At 39.7% G+C, this 27,837-nt stretch overlaps 3 protein-coding genes across 4 annotated transcripts; 1 reads left to right on the forward strand and 2 right to left on the reverse strand.

Moving 5' to 3' along the window:
• Positions 1-7,264: 7,264 nt before the first annotated feature.
• Positions 7,265-11,334, reverse strand: Gdi (GDP dissociation inhibitor). The gene is made up of 8 exons (XM_090178160.1): positions 11,158-11,334; positions 9,331-9,538; positions 9,116-9,250; positions 8,829-9,027; positions 8,361-8,764; positions 8,144-8,288; positions 8,025-8,079; positions 7,265-7,958 (listed from the first exon to the last, which is right to left on the reverse strand). The coding sequence occupies exons 1-8, from the start codon at positions 11,200-11,202 to the stop codon at positions 7,815-7,817; spliced, it is 1,335 nt and encodes a 444-aa protein (XP_090034286.1). The 5' UTR covers positions 11,203-11,334; the 3' UTR covers positions 7,265-7,814.
• A 362-nt stretch (positions 11,335-11,696) lies between these two features.
• Positions 11,697-12,754, forward strand: MagR (Iron-sulfur cluster assembly 1 homolog MagR). Its single transcript, XM_090178437.1, has 4 exons — positions 11,697-11,918; positions 12,172-12,225; positions 12,290-12,395; positions 12,448-12,754. The coding sequence occupies exons 1-4, from the start codon at positions 11,841-11,843 to the stop codon at positions 12,594-12,596; spliced, it is 387 nt and encodes a 128-aa protein (XP_090034563.1). The 5' UTR covers positions 11,697-11,840; the 3' UTR covers positions 12,597-12,754.
• LOC149941440 (sialin-like) lies at positions 12,726-14,999 on the reverse strand. 2 transcript variants are annotated; one of them, XM_090178436.1, is made up of 9 exons: positions 14,889-14,999; positions 14,426-14,760; positions 14,090-14,362; positions 13,871-14,014; positions 13,668-13,806; positions 13,539-13,604; positions 13,325-13,472; positions 13,142-13,256; positions 12,726-13,071 (listed from the first exon to the last, which is right to left on the reverse strand). In XM_090178436.1, the coding sequence occupies exons 2-9, from the start codon at positions 14,600-14,602 to the stop codon at positions 12,916-12,918; spliced, it is 1,218 nt and encodes a 405-aa protein (XP_090034562.1). In that variant the 5' UTR covers positions 14,603-14,760; positions 14,889-14,999; the 3' UTR covers positions 12,726-12,915. The 2 variants fall into 2 exon arrangements, with proteins under 2 accessions (XP_090034562.1, XP_090034561.1); XM_090178435.1 differs by having other exon boundaries at positions 14,426-14,816.
• Positions 15,000-27,837: the final 12,838 nt, after the last annotated feature.

The raw sequence follows: 27,837 nt of genomic DNA on the forward strand, positions 1-27,837 counted from the left end.
AAGGAGGTTCGAGATGCTGCGGAAAGACTATGGATAAATGAAGTTGCTCGAAAACGTAGCCTTTTGGTATATAAAACGAAGAGTAAACCTGCACCGGAACCATTCTATGACGGTTCCTGGTTTAGTGGTTTGTTGTTTGACGCACGTTCAAGCGCTCTCTTAACCAGCCTGCGCCAATCTGAACTCCTGAATAATATCTCACCTTCGTGCAAATTGTGCCGACATGATTTGGAGGATATCAGACACATTCTACTAGATTGTCCGGAATTAGATATAAAGGAAGACATCGATGAAAGGCGGACACTTAACAATACGAAATCTACGGAGGAGTTGCTGGGCTTCACCACCGACGATGGCGATCTGAAACAAGTTAAAACCATCCTTGGTTTATGGAAACGTGCTAAGGACACGTGGCATCGCGATAATTTGTAGTGCTTTTAAAATTGTAAGCTTTGCGGCTGGGAAAATGAAGCTCCATCACATAATTCTCCTTCACCGCCCGAAGACGGAAGTGGCTTAGTACATCCTGGAATGTCGCATGTTAGGTTTTACGGGAGGGTGCGAGCATTTGAACATGGTGAAACATATACTAGTCTATTGGAAGAAATACAAAGCTGAATGGCGTAGGCTGAATTGTTAATATGAACTATCACCATTACTATAATTGTCTTTGTCTTTAGTTTTTAATTCTAAATTTTAAATATCTGTAATTTTATTTCCGACTAAAACTTTGGTTTTTTTTACCGTGCGCCCACATATGGTGGTGAGCCACTCTGTTTCAAAAGAGTTGTATTTTATACGGGTCTATTAATAAATCTTAAGTCTTAAATCTTAATTTATCACATTGGCCAAGTCCTACGAAGAATCGGAAAAGCAAGCAAATTTAATTGAAGCAAAAATGAAACAGTTATCCACTATGGATCTAAACGCTGTAACCAGGCTGTAACTAACTACTCTAGTTCAGCTACCACAGCCTCTCCTACACAAACTACGTTACCTAAAACCCTGACTATTCACACATCATGCCCACAACAAAACTTCAACGTCACCCAACGACCTCCATCATTGCAACATTCAAATAACCGAACTTTCTACCCTACAACTCAAATACGAGGCTCAACCCGGAATCCACATCCACAAGTATATCAACGATATCCAACATCAAATCGCCCTGCCTTTTTTTAGAACTGTGGGGGATCTTTTCCTTATCCAATGGGTCGCGCTCAATGCCCGCGAGAAATGTTGTTTGTACCTACTGCGATAAACTAGGACATTTTCAACAGGTATGCAATTCGATGATGCAACAACAGAGGTCAGTTCACCTTACTATTCAAAACAATCCTACATATACACGTTCTCACCTTGCGACAGTCCAATTCTCCACATTATACTTGACTCCGGAGCGTGCGTCAATATTATGGACTATGCTACTTATTCTACTCTACACCCGCAACCAGAAATACAGCCAACAACAATCCAAGTATATACCTTTGCCTCGACAACTCATCTATCATTTATTGAAAAATTTCAAGGCCATCTATCATACAACGACGTCAGTCTTACCACAAAGTTTCACGTGTTAGAAAAAAATGTGATCGCTTTCAACATTGTAGGATTTTTGAAAGGCATTGCTACAATTTTTTCTACACCGAAGCCCACTCATGAAACAAGCAGTTATCAGGACATTTTACATAAAGATCCAACCATATTCAAGGGTAGTGGTAAATTGAAAGATTTTCAAGTTCACCTATACTTAGATCATCACTCGATCCCTCCGGTAGCAATCCAACAACATCGCATACCCTTTCACCTCCGGTTCAAAGTGAAAACTGAAATTAACTACTTGTTAAACAACAATGTAATCGAGCCTGCCCTTGGTCCAGCCTCGTGGCTATCTCCACCAGTAATTATTCCGAAACCTAATGAACAAATCCGCTTGTGTGTCGACATGCGCGAACCCAACAAAGTCATCAAACGAGTTCGTCATCCAGGCCCAACAACTGCGGACATCGTCAACGTGATGAGTGGTATGGCTATTTTCACTAAGCTTGATCTCAATCACGGATACCATCAACTAGAACTTGATGAAGAATCAAGGGACGTCACGACTTTTACCACTCACATAGGACTCTACCGATACAAACGATTAAGCTTTGGGGTTAATTCTGCTTCCGAAATTTTCTAAAAAGCAATAGAAAACATCATTGGTCACACACCAAACACAATCAACACCTCCGATGATATCTTTATAGGTGGTAAAGACAACCAAGACCACGACCAAAAGCTTAAAATTATACTAAAAAGAATCGCGGATTCAGGCTTAACTCTCAATGAAGTGAAATGTGAATTTGTTAAATCTTAAATTACTTTCTTTGGACTCGTTTTCTCCAAAGCGGGTATAAAACCTGATCCCAAGAAAGTCAAAGTGATCACCATGCTTCCAGCACCAAAAATACATTCAAGAATTTCGAAGTTTTCTAGGGTTAACAAACTACTGCTCTCGCTTCATTCACAATTATGCCACAATAACAGAACCTCTACGTGATCTCACAAAGAACGATGTGGATTGCGTCTGGACCAGCACTCACCAGGATTCAATGTATAAAATTATGTTAACTCAATGTACCAATTTACAGTTCTATGATCGTACAAAATCATCCACAGTAATTGATCTTTCAAACAGATAAGAATGGAAATGAAACTGTGATTTAATTCGCCAGTCGAGCCCTCACCCCATGGACTAATTAATGTATACATTAATTAGTCCATGCTCACCCCAACGGAACAGCGCTATTCCCAGATTGAAAGAGAAGCGCTAGGTATTACCTTCAGTTTCGAGAAATTCCATCTCCATCTTGCTAGATCTAATTTCAAGGACATAACTGATCACAAACCGCTCATTCCTATATTCAACAATCCGTATTCAAAGATTTCTCTTACGACTTCAACAATATACATTCACGGTGGTTTATCACCCAGGAAAAACTAATCCCATGGACTATATGTCTCGTCCCCAATCGAGAACTCCAACAATCCTACAGAACATTTGATAACTGCATCTCTTTCGTCTCTTGGTGCTATAACTCTTTCCGAAGTCCAAATGTAGACATCAAAGGATTCCTTATTACGCATTATTCGTGAAGCCTTAACGAATAGTACTCTGTGGGACATATTTGTACCCGAAAAATCCGATATGAGAAAGTGGAATGTTTACAAACTCCAAAGATATGTAATATCCGAAGAAGAAAGTGCAAACCAAATTATTCTTCCGGAATCGCTCATAGGTCGAGCCATTACGATAGCACATGAAGGGCATCCCGGACCCGGCAATGTTCGAACCAAACAAACTCTTCTCGAGACAAGGTGTGCTTTCCGAATCTCAACGAACAGATCAAATCAATAATAGAGACTTGTATCCCATGTCAATCGAGTACACCCAATAAACAATATCATCAGTGGCGGCTTAAGAAGGCTGGGTCCCCGGGGCGGCGGCAGTGTTTTGTGACACCCCTAGGACCGTGCAGAAGTTTTCACGTCCGTCTTCTTCAAGTTTAATCGTTCTGATTTGAACCCCCCCCCCCTCAAGCTTCTCCGATGGCACCCCTGGCTACCCTGGTACCCGGGGCGGATCGCCAACCTCGCCCCCCCCCTTAGGCCGCCACTGAATATCATCCACTCTCCATGTCATCTCTCCCTAAACACCCTTGGCATTCTGTATCACTAGATTTCTTTGGACCTATACCTACGGGGGAACAAGTGCTCGTCATCGCGGAGGAATATAGCCGCTACCCAATAACATCTACTCAAATCTCGACATCTGCCACTTCCATAATTCCGACTTTGAAGGATATTTTTTCTATGTTTGGGGTTCCTTTCAAAATCAAAAGTGATAACGATCCACCTTTTAATAGCCGTGATTTTGCTGATTTGGAGTTGAACATCAAAATATTACTCCTCGCTGGCCATAAGCGAATGGCCTAATAGAGCGCCAGATGCCTATCTTAGGCCAAGCTATTCGAACTGCGCTTATTGACCAATGATCGTGGACTACAGCTTTATCTTATCACCTACTGAATTACCGAGAAACAACTCATCCCACCACCGTGGTCAATCCCCAGCAACTCTATTTTTCAATCGTCCAATCAACACTCGGTTGCCAACAATCATTTCTAAGCCTCCGTCTGATAACGAAACACGAGAATGAGATACACAAAATAAAGCAATTGTGAAAGAGAGAGCTGACAACGCTCACTATTCACAGCCTCACACTCTCAAACCTGGAGACAGGTCTCCCGAAGGTCATAGAGAGAACTAAGTTTCAACCTTACTAGATATCAACCCATGGACTGTTACAAAGGTTAATAGATCAAATACAATCATCCAAAATTCCGATGGGAAACAATTAAATCGAAACAGCTCCATGCTCAAACCGATCAAAGCTTATTTGTCATGATATTCATATTCGGTTACAAAGACATTTACCAAAATATGTACGACCAAGATTTCGTAAACAAACCACCAGCCACTCAAAGAGTCAACAATAACCTGACACAACAAACACACGCTCAATATACAAAACAGGTTAATGCTCAACATCCTAGACAAGTGAACATCGCGATTCAACAATTACAACCCGGAAATCAACCTTCCCGTGATGGTGGCGCCACCATCACATCACCGTGGAGGCTCTCCTCAACACTCCCAAATTCAAAGAAGTTCCCGTCTCAGCCGCTTAACGCTTATCAGAGACGTCCCTTTTTCACGACGAATCTCAACACTCAAGGTCGGACCACCAAAGAGATATACCTTTTTCGCTCCCCAAAATCTTGAAATTTTCGGCGAATTTCTCTCCTCCGTAGCACGAGCAATTTGGGGCAAATCAAAGCTGTAGTTTTATTCCTAAAATAAAAGGAACTGAAGTGAACGGATTCTGTTTACTTGTAGAAGTTTCCAAACCAGAGGTTTTTAATCATAATATTAGGCTTATTATCGAAATAAAAAACATTTTTACGCGCTACCCGACGTTTATCAGAAAAAATTTACGAGGAGCCTTTGGTTTCATATCGTTTTTCTACTACGTAGGCTTGTGTATGCCTATTTCAATTACTACTGCGTAGGACTTTTTCCTGGGTGTTAAATCAACCTGCTTTTAATCCCAGATGTAAAGAAATGTATTACAGACAATTAGCCAATGATACGCTTCGCATTTTCTGACGTCATGGGTGCCGAGAAGTCTGGAAATTCGCCGAAAAACTCGATTTCCACCATTTCGACTTCTTTTTATAATAATTCAAAGACCACTTAACCGATTTTGATGAAATTTTCTGTACTTGCTATAAAATATTTGATCTTTCTAATGGGGGAGATGTGATATCCTTATCTTAATATATATTTGTCTAAAACATTTAAAATTTAAATTTCACGTGGATGATTTTGTTATATGTTATCACGTGCGGAAAAGAGGGTGTAGTTTTTTTTAAAGGAATAGAAAACGGTTAAGTTTTTGTATAACCGCGAATAGAAAGTAGATAAACGTTTTCTTCGTTATCTACTCTGTTTCTATAATGCTAACAAACTTCGGAACATTACAGTAAGGCCTATTATTTCAACAAGCAGTAACAAGCACGTCCTGGCTCTCGGAAATATTACTTCTTGGCGATTTCATTGAAGATGTTTTATTGAAGCGTCTATTACGTCAGGGACGGATTCGCAGCGAATCTCGAGGATTCAAATGGAAAACGCTATTATTAATTCTAAGTGTATCGATATATAATCTCTTGGTTATGTCGACATTGTTAGGTGATGCTAGTACGGAAGTATTTAAAGGGACACTCCGGCGTTTGAATTTCTAGAATATGATTGGCGTATCTGTTACCACGTGGTAAATCCGGGTCGAATTTTTTCAAACGCCGGTGTGGCCCTTTAATACTCCTAGAGTGGTGGGCCATTTGGGCCTACGTAGTGCTCCTATTTCTAGGAAAAAGTTAGGAACTTTGGAGGAAAAACAGGAGGTAGACTCTCATAGGAGGTTTCGATAGTTGGAAGCAAAAATTCAGTAAGAGTTAGTCAGACTCTTTGACTACCGTACAAAACCTGTTTCATAATGCGAAAAAGGCGTTAATGTGTCATTCTGTCATTGATTGATATAAATATTAGTATTTTAATTGAAATGTATGTTTTAACACATATTAATTATTTTTAAAAGTCCTACTAGTTAACAACTTTTGAATTTTCGAATGATCTTGACTCTGGCGACTGGCGAGAACTATTCTCCCATTCTAGTAGTTTTCCGATAAGTATAGCCAGAAGGAAATAGATAGGAGGATCTCTCTATCAGTTTAGGAGGAAATCGGATAATTATTCTCTTGAGTATGGAGGTTTAGTTCCTTTAGTATTTTAATTGAAATGTATGTTTTAACACATATTAATTATTTTTGAAAGTCCTACTAGTTAACAACTATATCCTTACAACTTTTGAATTTTCGAATGATCTTGAATAAGGTTTTTGTAAGGTAAGGCGCGCAACACCTTGACTCTGGCGACTGGTGAGAACTATTCTCCCATTCTAGTAGTTTTTCGATAAGTATAACCAGAAGGAAATAGGTAGGAGGATCTCTCTATCAGTTTAGGAGGAAATCGGATAATTATTCTCTTGAGTATGGAGGTTTAGTTATTTATACTTGGCCACACCATGGAGGAATAGTATTCCTCTATGGCCACTCTGCTACGGACCCAGTACCTCAACCAACATTGCAGTACTTACAACCTAACAGAGCCCCAATGTAGCAATTTCTTTTTCCCTAAAATATAAAACTACTAGTTTTAAGGAATCAAAATTTTCATGAGAAACTAGATACAACCTTAAAATTTCAAATTCGTACTTAAAACACATTTTAAGTTATTAGCTCTGTATCCCTTTTTGCAATAAACCAGACGCACCAGTTGTCACTAGCTCTAACATATCCCAAAAATGAAATTTCTTTTCTTCTGTTTTCTTTGGAATAAGTCAATCCTTGTGATTTGGACGCCACAGTTGATGCTGCCATTATAAATTGATCTACTTTATGTTCGATTGAAAGATAAAGTGGTCAATGTTAATTAACAGAACTGATTGAGGCTATAAAATGTTTCAAGTTTAAGTTGTTTTATTTTTCAAGCTGTTCAACGCGATGCATTTCATGATCACATATTCCAATATATTTTGAAGCACATTTAAACACTTCCTTTATATTAATAAAAAATTCCTCAATTACATTTTTTCAATGTTTCAAAAGCGTACTTGTTTATTATAAAACAAGGAACATAATTTGCTTGTTTCAGTTTCTTTTTAAAAAAAGGAATAGAACAATGTATATAACTTAGAAATTTGTTTTATTCTTAATACCTTAAATTACACCTTGGGAAAAAAGTTTTCTAAAAATTTGGGAGTTTTTGCCTTCTTAAATTCTTAAACAATTACGCATATTGGTCCTCAGATAAATTATAGAAATTACACATTTTGTTTGATTGAAATTGGAACCATAGAGAAATTATGTGCATAGCAATTTGCGTTAACTATAACAGCAAAGGAAATACAAATTTTTTTAGGTTTTTTACCTTACCAATTTCTCAAAAACCAAACCTTCCAGTTTGGTGTGAAAAATTTAGGATTACGCATACCTATTTGATGTTAAAGGCCAAGCCAGATACAAAATGAAAAATTTACAAATGCTTAAATAAGAAAAGTTTAGAGATTTTTTTTAAGGAAAATTACATTTGTGGGTCTCTTGTTTTATTTTTTGGTTATATTTTGTTTCTATATTGTTAAACACGAATTACTGTTCTTGTTCGTCTCCCAAATCATGCTTTACTTTAGAAAAGTCAAAATCTTCGCCAGTGGCACGTCGGAAGATATCAAGAACATCCAAGCACGTGGTCTCAAAATGAGTGGTGGCATCGTACGAGCCGGAAATAAATATCTAATAAGGAAAAGTAAAATAAAGTAAAGATATAATAGGTATAATATAGGGAAAGAAGTAAGATACCTGGCTGTCTTTTCCTTCATCAGTAGGCAAAAATACGTCGCTGGTACAAGAAAATCTATTGGGAAGTAAATATGGTTAGTTTTCACAAAAATCAAACCAAAAAAATTAATTAAGTTTACTTTTGTTTAATAGGACCCAAAAGATCGAGACCAGGTTTTATTTCAACTTCAGGGTTTTCAGTCTCTACTGTGGTACTAACCATGGCAATAAACCAATTTTTCGCAGCTACTTGATGAGTATAGGAAACCATTGAAACATAGATATCTGACAAAAAGCATATATAGAAAATATAATTAAAATAATAAATTCAAAATATTTAAATTCAAAGAAATTTACCAGATTTTCTTCCAACTTGTTTCTGGGGAATGATTATCTGACACGAAAGAGCATCTTTCGTGTTAGGAATGGGATGGTTTAATAAGCAAATGCAACGAATAACCTGCCCAACTTTTTTGACTTTATCAGAAACATAAGATGGGTCGCAATAGACTTGTTTGCATTTGGCAGTTTCATCACCAGAGCGAACACCTACAACTTTGCCATTTTCCATAACAATTTCATCTATAGGCTTGTCAAGCATGTACGTTCCACCGTAAATAGCACTCAGCCTGGCAAATCCTTGAGGCAATTCTCCCAAGCCATACAGCGGGTACAAATAAGGGCTTTTCCCATAACGAGCCAATGAATCGCTATACAGCCTGACTCGTTGAATCAATTCGTGACATGGCTTGGCCAAGTAACTAAGAAGTAGATTATGCTTTATTTTAAAAAGAAGCAAGAAGGGTATAAATGCTTTATACTAACTCATCATCTCTGTACAGAGCCAGTGCGTGGCCAGTGAAATCGGCAGTATCTTTATCAAGACCAAACTTTTCATAAAGCTGCGCTGAAGTTGTTACATTAGGATCAACTTCCTTCCACGTCTTCGGATCCTCAACGGTGAACTCTTGGACGTAGATCAAGAAATTCCTAAACCTTCTCTTTTCAAACATACCCATCAAATCTTATAAATTAAATTGACAAAATTAGGTGGAGATGAGTGTTTAAAAATTGAAATGCTATCTGCAATACTATGTATTCAAAATACTCACTGGATGCAAGAGCTTCCTTTTCATCTGCGGGAACTTTGTAGATTTTGCCTCCTTTGTAGACATAACTACCTTCTACCGACTTAAATTCGAGATATCGAGTCACTCCCGTGTGAATCAGAAGTTTAACCAGTTGCCCTAATCAATAAGAAACCCAAAATATTTCTCACTGAATAGCCAACGAGATTTGAATAGTTGAAAGGGAAAATATAACTTGCCATTGGCCATCAGAAACTTGGGAATAAGGTCAACATTCCAGTCTCTAGAACGGCCGTATTCTTCGACTTGAGCTGAGGGAATGTTAAATTTGACAAAGAGTTCCTCCAAAGGAGTTATAGATGCGCTTTCTCCTCCATAATATTTGTTTCTGTCCATATGCAGTACCTTTTTCCCACTCACAGAGAGCATTCCACTTAATATGCATTCCTTAAAATAAATATTAAATCTTAGAACCCAGAAAATTGTACCATTTGTTGATTAAGATAGTGTTGGCTCAATAGTTATATTATAGCCAACTTCAATGCTTAATCAAAAGATGGCCACGTGAAAGGCAACTGGCAGCTAAATTTCTTAAAACATTTCTATCAGAAGCTGATATTAAACAATATCATTGTATTTTTTTCATGAAACCATTGAGTTTCCCAAACTCCATTAATGAAGGCGTCTTCCTAAATAAGGGAGTGCTTCTCTTTGTACAGATAACAGGTAAATAAATACAGGATTAATTTAACTGATGACACTATTCTAATGGTTCATAAATATTTTGATTAATTTAAACTACTCCTAAAATAATTTAGAACAAGGAAATATCTAGTACACTGTAAGAAAGTTCCTTTCAATTAAAATTTTTAAATATGGTTAAGAAAAACTAATGCAAAGCGTGACTGAAAAGAAATAAATCTACTCAATAATACCAAAAAAAAATTGAAGGAAAAACTATCTACGAAAGCCATACATAAAGATAACATAGGGAACTAACACTCCGTAACTTTGGCTTTGGCCGCCATGTTGGGTAGAATTTTTTTTTCAATAGGAAAAAGCATGGGTGACATCGTGAGACGTAGAACTGTTAGCTCCCTATTCCCATTAATAATTGTTAAGTTCCACGCCCCTACCCTAGATATTAAACTCCAAACAAATTTATTGAAAACATCAAAAAGGTGCTTTTAAAACCAATTCTATAAATAATACCAAAAGATTACAAGAGAATTTATCTCTTTTTGCCAATGTTAAGAATAGTCATCTGATTTTTCAAAACTATTACAGACTAGAATATGTTTATAAATAAGTAAATATCCAGAAGTATAATTCTTAGATTTCATAGTTGGGTGGAATAATACATGCAATACATTTGGAGTTCTGATGCACTGTACATATCCACTATATATATATATATATGATGGGAAATTCACGCCCATTAAAAAGTGCTTCAGAAATACATTTAATTTTTAAGGGCTAGATGAATACTACACTCATAAGCGGTACATTATATACTTATAATACTAATACCAAAATACTATTAAAAAAACTGTTATACATACAGAAAAAAATTATGGAAAAAATATTGCTAATGATTATCCCAGTCCTAGTCCCAATGATGGTTATTGAAAAGGTGTTCTCGATTCAATGAAAACCGATTATTTTATTTCCAAAACTTCTCAAAACTAAAATATTTCCGTAAGATTAAAATTTCACTTCATACACTATTTACCGAACCTTTCACTAACTAGGGATTCAGAAAGGTAACATTTTATTTGTAGAATTTTAAGTCCACAGATGACTTTCATGTTCCATTTCTAAAATTCTAAATCAGATTGCAATACTTTAGTAATCCGAGTGGGCTAGCACTCGGAGAGCACTCCGAAGTAAAATAAGAAAAATTATAGTTTAAAGTAAAATACGGTTAATCGAATGACAAGGCCCAAAAACTGACAAATCGCAAAATAGAATGATCGTTTCGCCCACATTAGGGTTAAGCTAAATTGTAAGCCTTGGCTTTTTGTTACCAGGCGTATTAATATATAGAGAAATAGAATTCGAAATACCTTTAGCCCGGTTCCGAGGACTATAGCATCGTATTCTTCATCCATTTTTTGAGCTTATAAGGTAAAAATATCAAACTTTTATAATAATACAATATCAATTTAAGGAAACTCAGAAGTACACCACGAAATAGCCGAAACCGACTAGCGCTCTCTCTCTCTCACTATGAAACGATAAAATACCGCAACCCTACTTTCTTCGCTGTAGGCGCACGCGTAAACCTAATCACTACCTAATGTATAGTAACTAGGCCTACTTTTGCAGCATTTAAAAAATGTTTATTATCGAACTAAAAGATTTTATTTTAGTTTTTAAAAATCTGGGGGTTTTTATAACATCAAATACGAGTAAAATAAAGCGAATTTCGAATTACGTATAAATTTAATACAATCGGCCACCGAGTCGGCAACCCTATTTTTGTGTATCCTTCCGCTGAAACGTCAACAGCTCTGCCAGATTTTCTAAAATTCCTATAATTTTGAAAGCTTTCAATCTGCTTTAAAACGTTTTCACTAATTTTACTATTTTGTATTAAAAAATAGAGAAAAAATATATTTATGTTGTGTATAAGTATAACACGTTAATATTTATCCGAATGTTATATAATTTTTAATTGATGAGTTTACAGCCCTGCCTGCTTATGAAAATTTATCTCAGCCGTCTGCTACAATTCTAGAAATTAAATATGTCTAGTACCGTAATTGCTTCGGTTCGCGCTGTCGCCAAAACTAGGAAATTTCCTTCAAGATCTGCTTTAGTCTTGGTAATTGCGATTAAACCATTCAAACTATTAAATAGTTTCAGAAATTTTGGAAAATCAATCAGGACCGGCCCTACATGCGCATCTTCTACACGAAAGAGGCATGTTAGGTAGGGAGGGCAGAAGTGCATCTAAAACTTGATTCACCTCCCTCCCAGAGTTAAACCACCCATGGTTGAACTCAGGGTTACTCAGATTATGATTTCAATAAATCCAATATTTGGAGATAAGTGTTAACACCTTATTTTCTTTGCAGACACCAGCTGCTATATCTAAAATAAAAGAAATATTGACTAAAAAACCAGAAGCGGTATTAAAAAAGTTTTCAATTTTCAATCTACATAAACATTAATTTTAAATATATATTTATATAGATTGGTTTAAGAGTTGGTGTAAAACAGCGTGGTTGCAGTGGATTAAGTTATACTTTGGATTATGCAACAGAAAGAGGAAAATTAGATGAAGTTGTCAAACAAGATGGTAATATTTTGAACTAAAAAATTAATATCATCTAATGAAATTTACTTTTCAGACATTTGCGTTTTAATTGATGCTAAAGCCCAGCTAACCTTATTGGGTACTGAAATGGACTATGTAGAAAATAAATTGTCTAGTGAATTTGTTTTTAACAACCCTAATGTGAAAGGAACATGTGGTTGTGGAGAGAGTTTCACAGTTTAGTTTCCTTAAAATTTAGTATATTTATTTTCTAAATACTTCTGTAAATAGAATTTGTAAATATTAGTTTTGTCAACATTACTAGTGATATTCCTTCTATTTGAAATAGAATAAAATTGAATAAAACCTATGAAAATTTTTTAAAGGGTCTCTCCCCGTAATTTTATTAAACTTGGTGATTAAATATATATCACTGAACATAAAACTCCTCACTAATTCATTTCAACAAATGTCCGCGATCAATTAACCGCAATTTTTTATACAAGTCGTGATTATCATAATCAGTACTTTTAAAAATGTAAAGGTTCCACAATATCTAAAATCAAAGTGCTTGGCTCGCCGAACTTTGACTTACATAAACAATCGCACCGACAAAATTAACTCCCGCTGCTAAAACAAAAACTGGAAACCATCTTCCATGAGACTGGGTAACCAATTCAGCAGTTAAAGGTCCACATAATATTCCTGGTATTGTAGCCTATTCATAAATGAAAGAAAGTCCAAGTCACCACACAAATGCTGCTAAATACATTAACAAAGCATATTACCAGAGTATTTGAAATTGCAAATGTAATTCCTGCATGATTAGGAGCTACATCAGCATGATTACTAAGATGGCCGGCAGCATTTGATGCGCAAAGTCCCATAGAAATAGAAATAAATCTAAAAACACAAGTACACATTACAAATTACCATCCAATAACATTTTTAAAAAAAGCTCTGAAACGTACACAACAGCAGCCATAAGGCTATTAACTGCGCAAAAACACAGTAGGAAAACCCCGGGCCCAACAAGTCCAATACACGTCATTAGTCTTCTTACTGATAAGACAGTCCATCTACGTTTGATTATTAGATTGTCCGCAAAATGACCAGCCACTGCGAAACAAAACACTCAAATAGAACAAAATCCATATTTAGTAAAAATATTAAATATTCCCTTACCAACACCAAATAAAGAGTTTATCACGTAAGGCACGGCAGTAACACTGATGTCCTCTTTGTTGGCACCTACATAAAGGTTCATTTTTAAACAAAATTACACTTACTGTTGAAAATTTCAAATATACAAACCAAGACTTCTCGCTAAATATGTTGGCAGCCACTGCATTATAAAATAGTTTGACCAGTTCATAGAGAAGTGAGCCACATAAATAGCCCACAGTGGCCAATGAGCTATGAACTCAGTCCAACGCACATTTGGATTTGTTACCTGAAAGAAATTAGGGTGTTAAATAATAGGAATGGTCATCACTACTTTTTGAGAAAACTCCTACTTTAGGAAAGACAAGTGGTAGTGAATCATCACCACCTGGTGTTTTTGGTATTTCTGAAAAGAAGAGAAACCAAAGTAACACCCATACGACACCGAGACTTCCAAATGAATAGAACATCCAGGGCCATGGAATGTGAGGGCATACCTAGAAATAGAATGTTATTAAACAAAATCAATTAACACAAAGTACAATAAAACTATGAAACTAAAGTTTAAATACCAATGCAGCAACAGTCTGGCCAATTGTTCCAAATGCTACCAGATAGCTAAATGCTCGAGATCTCTCCTCAACAGGTACACAATGTGCAAAGATATGAAAAATTGTGGGGAGTCCTAAGCCCTCCCCAAATCCTAAGAGAACTCGACAGATAATCAAGGTTGAGAGGGAAGAGGAAACTAAAGGGGTTATTATAGTTGACAATGACCAAAGGAAGACCGCGCTTGTTAAAACAGCCTTTCCACCAAATCTCGATGCAGCACTGGCTCCGAATATCTGAAATTTCAAAATATTAGATACAATCAATTAGCGTTATATTTAACAAGACCAGATATATACCTGACTAGAAATGTAGCCAAATGCAAATGCACTTAGAATCCATCCTTGCCAATAGAGATTCCACTTATATTGATCGGTCATTGGTATTATAGCAATTGGCATTATGATTCTATCTGCGGCATTAATAAAATTAGCCATCGCACATAACGCAATGGTTCTTGAAGTTTTAAGCAGCATTTTGGTTTATTCAATTTATTTACGTAACAAAATATGAGGCCGTATATATCATTTTGTGTCGAGTTATAACAGATATTTACGAAGGGTAGCAAATTTTTTGAAGAACAGTGTTGATACTACATTGTTCTGTCAGCAAAAGCAGATGGAAAGACCCAAGGCTTAAAACAAAAGTGTTTTTTAGATTGACTTTTCCCTTTCTGCGCATTAACATTCCCTTCAAATGTCAATAAAAGAAAAGAAAATAAAATAACAATCATAGCTATATATTGAAATTAATCATATTTACCTTAACAAAATCTGACACCACTTAAATACATTAAAGACGTGGTCATGTCTTTCATCTTCTCTAGTTTTTAAGTTCAAGAGCAGAAAGCTAGTTCCGGTTTCATTTTTTTTTTATATTATTGAAAAAAAATGTGTTCTTTATGTTAATATCATTCGGTTACTTCAGATCCAAGGTTCGTAAATATGCGTCCCGCACTTCAGATCTATTACTAACGTGTCGGATTTAATTTTATAGTTTATTCCATATTGAGCTCAGATACCTCCCCGAGATAGGTCATAGGTGGAATATTATTTTGAAGAGGGGAGCGCTTTATTTTAAAAGCGGATCGAGCGCGTTGTAATGGTTGGAGGCTTGGAGCATGAAAAAAACTATCTCCGAGAGCGAATCTCGATCCATCGATTTCGAAGCGCTCGGAAGCAGCAAATGGAACACTCACGGTCCGCACCTGGAACATGAAAATGGAGCGCTATGAAGAGCAGTCAAAAGAAAAAAGCGACAACATGTTGCTACTAAGGTAACAGTAGGGACATTCAAGGAATAAAGGATTCTATATTTTTAGAAGGATAGGAAGTTACTAGGTTCCCCTGTATAAACGGGATGGCGGGAAGAGCGTGGAGTTTTACAAAAGAGTGACGTCACTTTTACCGCTTTTACTCACCTCCAAGGCCAAATCGTTCAACGGCGAAAATAATGGGCTTTAGCGCCTTCACGGTAGCGATATTTGATGACCTTGGCTGGGTAATTTTTGGAAGGAGCTACTGCGCAGTCGCGCGTTTTCTTCCCGGCGTGAAAACGCCATCACTTAGTATCCTTCTAAAAATATAGAATCCTTGGGACATTAAAGGGAATATAACCTCTCGTATTTCTGTCGCCCTCCGAGGGTTCCAATATTGTCCGCTGCCTCCCATGGCTTTTAACACCTGCGGCGCTGATAATCGCTGATTGTGAAGGGAATAAAGGAAATTGATGGGGTCTTCCATAAAGAACGTGATGGAGGTTCTATTCCCTTTAAAGGGGCTCCAAAGTTCGGTGGAAAAATGTGTGTAAAGTCAGTGTTTTTTTTTAGATTCACACACATCGGTGCCGACCCTAGGCCTTAGACACCTGCACACACACAATAACTGAGTAATCAGGGTGAGATATGTGTAACGGCCACGCCAACGGGGGGATACGTGGGGACAGGGGTGGGGACACCCGTGGCGGAAGTATCCCGACCACCCGTTGGGGGATTGGTGATCGGCCTCACATGGCCTTCCACAAACTCTGCCTCCCAGACGCTTGGGATTACAGGAGTGAGCCACTACTCCCGGCTGTGTAAAGTCAGTAAAGTGCGAAATTTACGGTTGACTCTACCCGCCTTTGCCAAGGCCGAGTGAGGGGTTGGGGGGAAGGAAAAGCATGCTCAATTTTCTTTTTTTTTGCCACCGAACTTTGGAGCCCCTTTAATACCACCAGTTTGTGTACGTCCTAGCTGCTTAACCATATCGCCTTGATGGTGGTGGTAAGTACACTCCGAACGTAAGCCCGCGAAACGTCGATTTATCATCAACAGGCTCAATCTAAGGGCCCGGTGAAGTTGTATTTTTCAGAAAATTTCAAGTAATTTGAAACGCGCAACCCCGGAAATGTTTTGTGGATCGAGCTAAAGAGAAGTAACTTTCTCCCAGTACAAAATCGGCCCTTCATAGGCGCTTAAAGGGGCTCCAAAGTTCGGTGGCAAAATGTGTGTAAAGTCAGTAAAGTGCGAAATTTAGGGTTGACTCTGCCCGCCTCTGCCAAGACCGAGTGAGGGGTTGGGGGGAATGAAAAGCATGCTCAATTTTATTTTATTTTTACCACCGAACTTTGGAGCCCCTTTAAATAAAACATCTTAAAGTAAATCGCCAAGAAGTAATATTTCCGAGAGACAGGACCTGCAAGTCACTGTTTATATAGTGTAAAATGATGAAGAAATTTCAGCTTTACAGCAGCAACAAGCGTTCCCTTTTAACCAGGTAGCTTTTTAGATATATTAAGGCTTGGCAAAAACACGACGTTCTGTTTACAGGTGAAAAGTTACCATTATTTCAACAAGCACTATATAAACAATAATTTTCGGGTCCTGACTCTCGGAAATATTACTTCTTGGCGATTTTCTTGGAGGATGATTTAATTAAGCGCCTATTTGTACGGCAGTGGCGTAGCAAGAAATTCGTCAAGGGGGGGTCGCTGTATGTGAATGTTAAGAGGGGGGTCGAGAAGAGGGTGAAAATTTAGTACAGTCAAAGGTAGGCCGAAGGGGGGTATGGACCCGGAAATCCCCCCTTGTCTGCGCCACTGTTGTACGGAGTTACTGTGCAAAACAGCGTTTGGTGAAATTGGGTTCATTTAAAATTTGCTAGACTTAGAAACCTAAAACGTTCGGATAATGTGTTTAAAGAATTTATCCATGGGCCTAAAAATCACTTTCCCTATTCAAGGTTTTGTAAAATACATTTGAAGTTGCCGTATCCCATTTTTAAGCTCGGCTTACAGATGTTTTTCCCCATTGTCAACCCCCTCGGTGGTGAAAGTTTCGTTGCGGGTCTCTCCCGGTTGTTTTATCTCTATTTCCTCCATACTCTTTGATCCCACCCTAGCTAGTTTACTTCCTACAACTTTCAACTAATTTCTTGCATTCTACATTTGTTTGACTTCGAGAATGCATATCGGTAGATAGTTTAAAGGGATTTTCAAGGGAGAGCTGTGGGTGTGGGGGGGTGGGGATTGAAGTCCGTTTAAAATACTTCATTCCGTCACCTTTCGTCCAATTTTAAAAGTTACACTCTAATTAGAATAAAATAAACATTGAATTTATTCAACACCCTATAAGATCCCCTATGCAAATATTAGTCTTTTCCTATATGCTTCGAGGTTAGGAAATATAGCGCCATCTGCCTTAATATGGGAGGCATCCTCACGCATGCCATACCGAATACAGGAGTCGGTGGGGCTCAGCCGAAAACGATGTAGCAAAGCCTTGGTAGAAAGTCTGCCGCAATCGAGCCTCGCTAGCAGGGTGTCATCCCGCCGCGTAAGATTAACGCGCATAATAGCACGAGATACAGGACTGAGCTTCGCATCGCGAAGAGGCCAGGGACCCGCGAGAGAGAGCCAGTGCCGTGTCCATTCCGAGGTAATAACCCGTCCACATGCACTCTTTAACTCCGCTAGAGTAGAGGGAAGGAGGAAGTCAATCCGCCCAGGGCGCGGGATTTTAGTATTCCCTGCAAGACTGTCCGCCAATTCGTTTCACGGTATTCCCACATGTGCCACACACCACAACAGAGTTATGGAACTAGAGTACTCGTCGCAGAGGGCATGAATTAGTTGAAGCACTGGATCAGCAGCACGCAAAAAAAGTAGAGTAAGGGCGCTTTTTGAATCCGAGCAGATTACTAGAGGCCCGTGGAGATGAGACAACGCGTAAGAAAGAGCCATTTGGATAGCGAACAACTCAATCCTATTGATGGGGTGCCCGGAATCCAAGAACGATTTCGCACCGACTTTCAGAGCAGGAATCGCGAAAGCCGCACCTGCCACTTCCGAGTCCGGCGCGAGTTAGCCGTCAGTGTGTCGTAAGGTTCGAGAGTCGCGAAGAAAATCTGGCGGAGTGCGTCCGAACTATGATCCTCTTTGGGAGCTGTGAGCCACCGCGGCACAATCGTCGCTGTTGGAGGTTCTCATGGTGGGGTTGACTTGAGGGGAATGTGCCGCCTGGTGGAGTGGAATAGCCAGGTTAGATTGTGAACCCGAGCCAATCGCCACGCCTGGAGAAGAAAGGGGAGCCTGCCCAGAGAAAAGTGGTGCTCCAAGATCTCATGAGAGCTGGATAGAAATCCGGATTATCAACAGCACCGCACGGAGCCAAAGTAAGTAAGTTTAAGAGGTATCTCCTAGAACTCAGCGGTTGAATAGCTGCCTCGGCTTCCATCAACCTGATAGGCGTAGATGACGGAATTCCCAAAATAACTCGAAGAGCCGCATTTTGGGTTTTATCCAACTTGGTGAGCAGGGTTGCCGACGCTGACGCATAGAGAGGGCTGGAATAGTCCAATCGAGAGCGGGTTAGGTGGGTGTATAGAAGCTGTAGAACGCCACGCCCCCCCCCCCCCCCCAAGTAGTCGCTGAGACTACCCGCAAGAGGTTTAAACGCATCATCGAAGATGAAATGAGGGACTCGATAAGTGATTTCCATAAAAGGCCATCATCAATTACTACTCCTAAGTACGTGTAGGAGGGCACGTGTGTCAGGAGGGTGCTTTTTAGGTTGAGAGTGAGACCTAGTGGGATCTGTTTCGCTTTGGAGATGGCTATGTACTGGAATTTGAGTGGCTGGAAGTTGAGGCCCCATGTGACTCCGTAGGCTGAAATATTATCCAGAGTGATTTGCATAGTCGTACAGAATGCGAAGACTCCGACCACTAATCCAGTTGCGATATCATCTGCGTGCACCCCTTGTCAAATCGCTCTAGGACAAAGCCGGGAGATCCCGTCCAGCATGACGCTAAAGAGTATTGGACTGATAGAGCTTCCCTGGGGAACGCCTCTCGTAACAGTAAAAGGCATTGATAACTCACCATTAACTCTAGCTTGGCTTTAGACGTCCGGTTCTCCAGGAAACTTGCCACTCAACGGAGGAGATTGCCCTCGAGGCCGTAGCTTTGGAGTTTATATAGAAGCGATTTGTGAAAGACGCTACCGAAAGCGTTCTTAAGGTCTACGAAAACTGCAAGAAAATACTGACCTGTGGCCTTGCCGTATTGGGTCGCCGTAACACGCCTGATTGCGTTGTCTGTTTGTCGACGGCCCTTCCGGAAGCCGGATTGTTCTTGTGGAAGAACGTGGTTAGTCTCCAAGAACCAAACCAGCCGGGCAAGAACCAGTTTTTCTTATATCTTCCCAAGGTTCGGAAGCAGAGAGATATTTCTGTAAGAGGTCGCATCGGTGGGAGACTTTCCCGGTTTCAAGATTGGGTGCAAGATGGCTTGTTTCCACCTCGTGGGCATGATTCCCGCTTCCCAAAAATCGTTGTAGAGAGTCAGGAGTGCCCTACGGAACGCAGGAGTGGTGTTTTTGATTATTAAATTCGACACGTTGTCTACTCCCAGAGAAGTGTTATGTAATCCTGAGATGACGCAAAACGGAGCGTTGTAACGGGTTGGGCGTGTCGCCAAAAGTAGTTCTGGAACATAAACCTGATCCGGCCTAAGGACCGGTTCGGGATGGGATATCGGCGCCGGCTGAAATAGCCAGACAATCCGCAACCTTCTGCTGATCCGTGATTACTTCATCTTCGTTTTTTTATGTTAAACGTTTTCTGAGACTACTGCCAGTCTTGAACCACCTGACATGGGACCAGACTTGAGTCAGCGGTGTATGCGCATGAAGCTTGTCGCAGTAGGCCCTCCAGCTGTTTCGTTTCGTCTCCGGGACAGCCTTTTGTAAAGGGCCCTTTCCTTCTTGTAGGCGACCAGGTCCAGCAACAGACCCGTTGGACTGCCTTGGCTTTGTCTGAGCAGTGGTTGTCCCACCACGGAGGCTGCCTAGGAGTCAACCCTCCACTTCCCTTTGAGATAGGGATGTACTATTTTGAATTTTAGCTTCCTTTGTCATTAATAGATGGCACCACGCTCTCCAATGAAAACGCATTTAAAAAAATCGGATAGATTCATGGCCATCTCTAGACTCTAATAACTGAGGGCTTTTCATAATACAGGTGACAATGATAGAGTTGCTATTATACACGGTTTTAAACTGTTATCAGTATTTATCGAGGGGCTAACCACTTCCTAAAATTGTGTACACCGATTACAGGCATATGAAACTGAATACAGCCTTTGGCAATGTGAATTCTGTAATTAGTTACGTAATCACTTTAGTACAGTCAAAGCTACAAGTTGGTACACCTATTACAGGGAGTTATCAGCCCCTCGGTATTTATCTGAGAATAAAATCTTTTTTATGTACTTTAGCGATTACTGGTACAAATTAGATTAAATTAATATTGTTTCCAATATAATTATGTGTGCAAATTAGTTTTATCAAGAACTTATATATGTATATACATATATATTGGTTTTATCAAGTCGTAACACTAATTGGCGCAAAGGTTGGACTATTCTGCTACAATTATTTCTAGCCAAATTTTTCCAAAGGAATTTAGTTATTAATTTTTAAATTTTAAACCCAATTGTCTCAAAGGTTTGGGAAGGGAAACTTAAAAATTTATTAAATGGAAAAATTGTAATGTTTACTAATAAACGTTGAAAAAAAATATTTATCTACACGCGTCTCTCGGAATAAATCGCGTGTTAACATGCTCCAAAATGGCTTTTTCTAACACTTAAACTATTGTTTGAAATAACTTGTGACTGTGAATTTTTTCCCCGCGTTCTAAATGGCTAATATCTATCGAATGACACCAACGAAAGCCCTGTGCTCTTTCTAGGAAAGTAACTTCACAGCTAAGAGTCGCAGCTAAAAACCTTTGGTGCTGCGTCACTCTCCATTATTTCCTTATTACAAAAATGTAAATATTATTTGTAACGGACCATTTTTTAATTTTTGCCAAAATTTAGGCTCTTTGAAACATTGTGGCTGGTTAAGCTTTTCCGAGCTCTAAATAGTAGGGTTAATCGCATAATTCTTATTCGCGAGAATCGCGACCAAAACGAGTCTAGGGGGTTGAAGCTTCTCGGAGGTTGCGCCTATGATTTAGCGTCTGCTACAGACCAATTAAAAAGTCATAAGAACGTTTTTTCTTAAATAAACTTATCAAAAGTGGGGTGGCGGAGTGGTTAGCACTTTCGCCTCGCAGCAAGAGGAGCCGGGTTCGATCCCAACTTGTGGCCCTAGGTGAAAACTCGGAACAACTCCTTCTGCGTTGAGTATGCAAGTTCTCTCCCCACTGGTTTAAGGGGTTTTCCCCCGAGATCTTCGGTTTCCCCTTCCATAAAAACTTGTTGAGGTTAACGGTAATAGTTAGTGTAGGGAGCTGTTGGTTCGCGCGGCTTGCAGGGCTTGCCAGCACTCTCCTACACATTGTAACCCGGCCACCTGAATTAAAAAGGCTTTAAAAGTCGCTCGATGACTTAGGCCTAGGGTGGTGCCTTGGGTATTAGCCTAGCTGATTATTATTATTATTATAAATAAAAGCAAACGATGCAAAAAAATTATAATAAAATGCAAGTATCACTATTTATATAGTCAAATTTACGAATAACGATGACGAAAATCTAAGAGCGTCTGCTTTAGCTGCTACCTATCTAGGTTTCATTTGGTCGTTCGTTCGAGCTTTTGCCTCAACCATTGAGTTGGGAATAAATAGAGATACAACTAAATCTGGCTGGACCAATTTCTTTCAATAAGGAAACTCTATCAACTTTATCGTTCTACCGTGGCGGGATCTGTCTCTGGTGGTGGCCACTATATGGCAATTGAATTTTTGCGCGAATCTGACGCGAAATTAAAATGTATGATTTCTCGTAACAAACAAACCTTTGAAGTTGTTTAAAAATAATTTTATTCTGTCAACACCATCCTTTTTAACACAAGTTACGGTGAGTTAGCTAATAATTATTTATTTTTAGCCATATAACTTTACAAAATATAGATGGCGCTACCGCCTAATTATAAAGATGAATTTCTTCTCAGAAATCGTAATTGTAATTCTAGCAGTATTATTCCCAATTCAATGGCCTCAACACTCTGAAAAGCAACACGCCGCGGACGGTGTGGGCGCTATCTCTTATAACAAGCACTATATAAACAGTGACTTGCACGTCCTGGCTCTCGGAAATATTACTTCTTGGCGATTTCCTGGGAAGATGATTTATTGAAGCGTCTATTCTGGCGTTTGGGGAGTGTAATTTTTTCGGTTTGTCACGAGGAAGCAGCAAATCTACCATTGGAAACAGGGGGTTAGGGACAAGAGAGAGAATGGCGAGTTTTTGAGTTATTTTTTCGGGGAAACCACGGAAATTCTCGCATGGGGTGTTTGGGACGAGAAAGAGTTTTTGTCCACGTAATATTTTGGGGTTAAGTCTCATTGAGTTTCATTTTAACATTTACCTATTTTTCTAAAGTACAATACCACGAATAACTTTATATGATTAATTAATGCGTCTCGAAACACACAACTAGCTGAGCAATGCTAGCTGAGGGCCCACCCGTAGGGCGAGCTTCTCGGCTAGTTTATTAATAAAAAAAAATTCAACTTATCATAAGCAAAAGTATACCTATTATTTTCATAGGTGAGCAGCTGCTGGACTACTACGAAATATAGAAAACGAGCTGTAATTATCTTACGTATAGTACGTGGTATAAACAACATATTTTATGAAATGCACTAGCTAGGTAATTTATATTTCCTTGCATAACATAAGAGATTACAAAAGATGCTAAGCCAGATGACACTAAAAGTGTTTTAGAAACCGAAATCTAAGTCTAAACCTTCCTAACTTTATTGATTCTGACAGCATGCACTAAGAAAATTATAAATAAATGGTTTATTTACCTTTCAAAACGTAGATCCCTAAATTGGCAGCTTGCTCTAATAAGTAGTTACTTCTTATGTTATGCGAGTTGTTGAACTCTGGTGTTAGGGGAAATGACAAAGACCCCGATGAATCAATAAAGCTTTATCATAATTATTATTTATAAGGGGGCCTACATTATATATAAAAAAGGCGGGGGGGGGGGGGGCAGAATAACGTGTAAAAGGTTGGGGTATATTGCTGGAAGCCTTCACACCATGCACACAGGAGTGGGACTCATTCACTACAAAACCATCAAGTAATACAAAAGGGACAAACAAACTAAGAACGGTAAAAAAAAGCACAAAATACATAACGTCCGAAAAGAGTTATAGTCAAGCTTGAATGGTTTTACGTAAAATGTCACAGGTGGCCGCAACGACGTTTAAGAATCCGGCGTGTACCGCATTGAGGACGCCTGCTAGATTGGCCGGCAAAGCCCAAGACGTAAGCGTCCGAAGGAGAAAAGCCCGAGCCGTCCGTCGCGCTGGGCAAGCGAATAAGGCGTGGGAGGCGTTATCCACTGCGGCTCCACACCGAGTGCAGGAGGCCGTGGGACTTAGATTAAAGCGATGGAGAACAGCCCTAGTGGGAAGTCTGCCACAGCCGAAGCGCGAGTAGCGTGTCATCCCACCGCGTTAAAGTTATCCGCATAATGGCTTGAGAGCCAGGAAAAGGATTCGCGTCCAGAATGTTGTATATGAATGTAATGATAATTCCCCTCGCTAGAGGGCAGAACGAGATGTACATAAAAAGAGACTAAGCAGTCTCAAGATCAGAGAGAAGTTTAAAAAAGTATTAAAAAATAATGCTAAAGTTATATTCGAGTTTTAATGAAGTCTAAGTAAATACAACATGGTGACAACTCTATTCGAATCCATTCCTCTCTAAGATTTACCAAATTACTTTCCACTCAGTTACAAAAGTTCCCCTTCTCTGCTAAGCCTTGTTTCCCACCAAATTCGGCGTCTTTAAAGATGACACAATCAACTCACTCGACTACGGCCAGTATCAAGTGTCTTGACAATTTTAATCCCGGATCAGACCCTGCCACAGCATGGGAAGACTACAAAGAAAGCTTTACCATTTATGCCACAGCTATGAAACTCACTAAGGATCCCGTCCCTATTCAAGTAGCTCATTTTCTCCATGCTCTTGGCTCTAATGGACGAAAAATCTACAAAACTTTGGGTATTACTGAGACCGGTGATAATCTTACACTCAAAGTAATCTTTGATGCTTTTGACAAATATTATGCACCACAGAAAAACCTCCTCTACTTGCGTTACGTTTTCTTCAACACACGCCAATCTGAAACTCAACGATTCAATGATTTTCTCCTCGATCTCCGTACGAAAGATCAAGAGTGTGCTCTTGATACCCTATCTGACTCCTTGCTATGTCTAATGATAGTTTGTGGCATACGTAATGAAAAACTACGAAAAACGTTACTCGCCACACCAACCTGACGTTGGATACAGCCAGTCTTCTCAGCCAGTCTGACGAGCTAGCCAAAACACACGCATCGTTAATGGAATCTCCGGGTATCAGTCAACCAGCAGTCACAAGCCATATCGATGCCCTTCAACATAAATACAATAACCGACATAGTTCTTACATACAACCACCCCAACGATTTAATCGTGAGTCGAGTCACCAATCCTCCCACCGTTTCTCTACCCCACATCGCACACAACCACGTAATGACTATCAACAACCAACTTTCCCTCGACAACAACAGCATACAAATTACAACACTGCACGTCCTCCTCAATCTTCTTCACGTCACTTGCCCATCCACGCCCAAGCACACTTTCGATCACTTATGTGCAATAACTGTGGTAAATCACATCAACGTAATGAATGTCCAGTGAAGAGATTTTCCTGTCTTCGTTGCGGATCTCTAGGTCACTGGGCCAGTAAATGTGAGGCATTTGCTCTTGACACAGACACCCTGCTACCTTATGAAAGGCCAGATGCCTATTCTTCTTGCGATGCACCTTCCTACTTTATACCTACTCCATCACACCCCGACTCATTATCGGATGACTTCGATGATTTCTCACTATACGGCCTCACACTTGACATCCACAATGTCACAACCTACAATTCTCAACAATATACGGCCAAGCCTACCACAAACATGGTTGATGATTTGTACATCTACAACCAAGTTGTAACTCTGAACATGCTACCGATAGAGCTATATCAATCTTTTCCGTTACAACCGCCCCTACACCAACCTTCTCACAGAGTAATGGCCTATGCAGGTCATACCGTACCGGTTGTGGGCGTAGTCACCCTTCCATGTGCCTCTAATTCTTGACGAGCTTACTGCGATTTTTATATTACTACAGCTTCTAGTCAGCCCATTCTTGGTGCCAAAGACTCTATAAAATTTGGTTATATTCAACGCATTGAAAACCCACTATTTACAAACCAAAATCTCTCAACCGATTCCTTACTGACACCCGCGACGGTCCCAAAACATCTCTCGGACCAGCTAAATCTCTCCCTTGTTTCACCCTCTGACATAATCGAGCAATTCAATTCACTTTTCGACGCTATTGGTTCTTTACCTGGTGAACATGACATAAAACTACACAAAAGTGCTATACCGTGTATATCGGATGACATGCTGCTACCATCACCTGACATTACATCTCACAAGCATGACCTCGTAAAATTTCTTAACACAGCTAAAGATCACTCACTAACCTTCTCCAAACAAAAAATGCAACTTGCGGTTGACAAAATCAAATCTCGCCAATGAACTGACACCCGCTGGAGTGCAAATTGACTCCGCCAAAATTGACGCTATCACCTCAATGTCCCCCCCAACCGACGTCAAAAGTCTACAACGTTTTTTAGGAATGATTAACTATCTAGTACGTTTTATTCCCGATGCTGCCACTCATACCTCACCCTTGCGTAATCTACTTAAAAAAGGAACTGAATTCACCTAGGATGACAACTACAATGAACACTTTAACCACCTTAAAAACTGTCTTACCACCGCACCTGTTCTTGCTTCCTTTCGCCCAGATCGACCTATCGTGCTGTCAGCTGATGCCAGTCCCACAGGTGCCGGAGCTGTTCTTCTGCAAGATGATCATCCAGTGGAGTATTCCTCCATCTCATTCAACACGACGCAGTGCCGCTATGCACACATCGAAAAGGAACTCTTAGCAATAGTGTATGCCTGTGAACACTTCAACTATTATCTCGTTGCCACTAAAGTCACGATTCACACGGACCACAAGCCGCTTCTAGCCATAGTGCACAAGCCTCTTCACCTACACTCTCCTCGCCTTCAGCGATTAGTTCTTCGACTGTCAAGATAAGATATACGTTTAGTATATGTTCCAGGAAAAAGTCTATTTATAGCGGACGCACTCTCCCGCTCCCCACGACCACAAACTTCATTTGACACCTCTGACTTGGATGGACCCTGCACAGCAGTGCATACACTCACTTCCTTATCTGACGCTAAATATACCGCATTCACGAAAGCTTTTTCTGACGACTCTGACATGGTTCAACTCAAAACGTACATACAAGAGGATTGGCCATCATCTAAAAAGTCCATCCCTCAAAGTTTACATCAATACTGCCAATACAGAGATGAATTGCATCTCTCTGAAGATTTGATCTATCGTGGCACCACCCTACTGGTACCTCCTACCCTGCGCAAAGAAGTCCTTACCCAACTTCATTCTACGCATCAAGGTATCACACCTTGTATCGCCAAGGCAAAACTACATGTATTCTGGCCAAACATGGTACAAGACATAACCAATCATATCCGTACATACTCAATCTGCCAAGCTCGTGCAACTTCAAACTCTTCCCAACCTCTTCAACCTCATCCAATTCCTAATCTACCTTGGCAAGTGATTGGGACGGATCTCTTTCATGTGGATAGCCGAAACCTGATATTGGTAGTGGACTACTACTCTAAGTTTGTTGAAGCACAGGAACTTACCAACACAACAGCGGATTCAGTAATGGCCTTCATGGCTCCCCACTTTGCACGTCATGGTGCACCGTCCACTCTGATTTCAGACAATGAACCCCCCTTTAATTCAAATAAGTTCCATAGCTTCCTTGAAGAATGGGGCGTCACGGAACGCACCGTTCAAACCATAAAAAACGCTCTAATTAAAGCCAAAGAATCAGGTAAAGGACTGAGTTATGTCCTTCTGGAGTATTGGAGAACCCCGCATTCAGGCCTTTCTAGTCCCGCCGAGTTGCTAATGGGTCGTCGCCTGCGAACTCCACTTACTACCACTCAAGATACCTTGAACCCTCACTTTCCTACTACGGACATTAAACTTCAACTACAACACAAGCAAAACCTAATGAAACAAAACTATGACTCTTTTTCCCATGTC

Source organism: Leiobunum rupestre, chromosome 6 (assembly GCF_980474605.1).
Source record: "Leiobunum rupestre chromosome 6, qqLeiRupe1.1.hap1, whole genome shotgun sequence".
In the NCBI taxonomy this organism is placed as follows: Eukaryota; Metazoa; Arthropoda; class Arachnida; order Opiliones; family Sclerosomatidae; genus Leiobunum; species Leiobunum rupestre.

Bases quoted from the DNA above. Each gene is read 5' to 3' on its own strand.
- Gdi (XM_090178160.1), bottom strand. From the start codon at position 11,202: ATGGATGAAGAATACGATGCTATAGTCCTCGGAACCGGGCTAAAG. The intron at 8,289-8,360 runs GTAAATTTCTTT...GCTTTTTGTCAG, and splicing joins ACAAGTTGGAAGAAAATCTG to ATATCTATGTTTCAATGGTT. The intron at 7,959-8,024 runs GTATCTTACTTC...TTTCCTTATTAG, and splicing joins ATGAAGGAAAAGACAGCCAG to ATATTTATTTCCGGCTCGTA.
- MagR (XM_090178437.1), top strand. From the start codon at position 11,841: ATGTCTAGTACCGTAATTGCTTCGGTTCGCGCTGTCGCCAAAACTAGG. The intron at 11,919-12,171 runs GTAATTGCGATT...TTTTCTTTGCAG, and splicing joins CAAGATCTGCTTTAGTCTTG to ACACCAGCTGCTATATCTAA. The intron at 12,396-12,447 runs GTAATATTTTGA...TTTACTTTTCAG, and splicing joins TGAAGTTGTCAAACAAGATG to ACATTTGCGTTTTAATTGAT.
- LOC149941440 (XM_090178436.1), bottom strand. From the start codon at position 14,602: ATGCTGCTTAAAACTTCAAGAACCATTGCGTTATGTGCGATGGCTAAT. The intron at 14,363-14,425 runs GTATATATCTGG...TTGAAATTTCAG, and splicing joins TTGGCTACATTTCTAGTCAG to ATATTCGGAGCCAGTGCTGC. The intron at 13,072-13,141 runs GTAATATGCTTT...ATTTATGAATAG, and splicing joins TTGCAATTTCAAATACTCTG to GCTACAATACCAGGAATATT.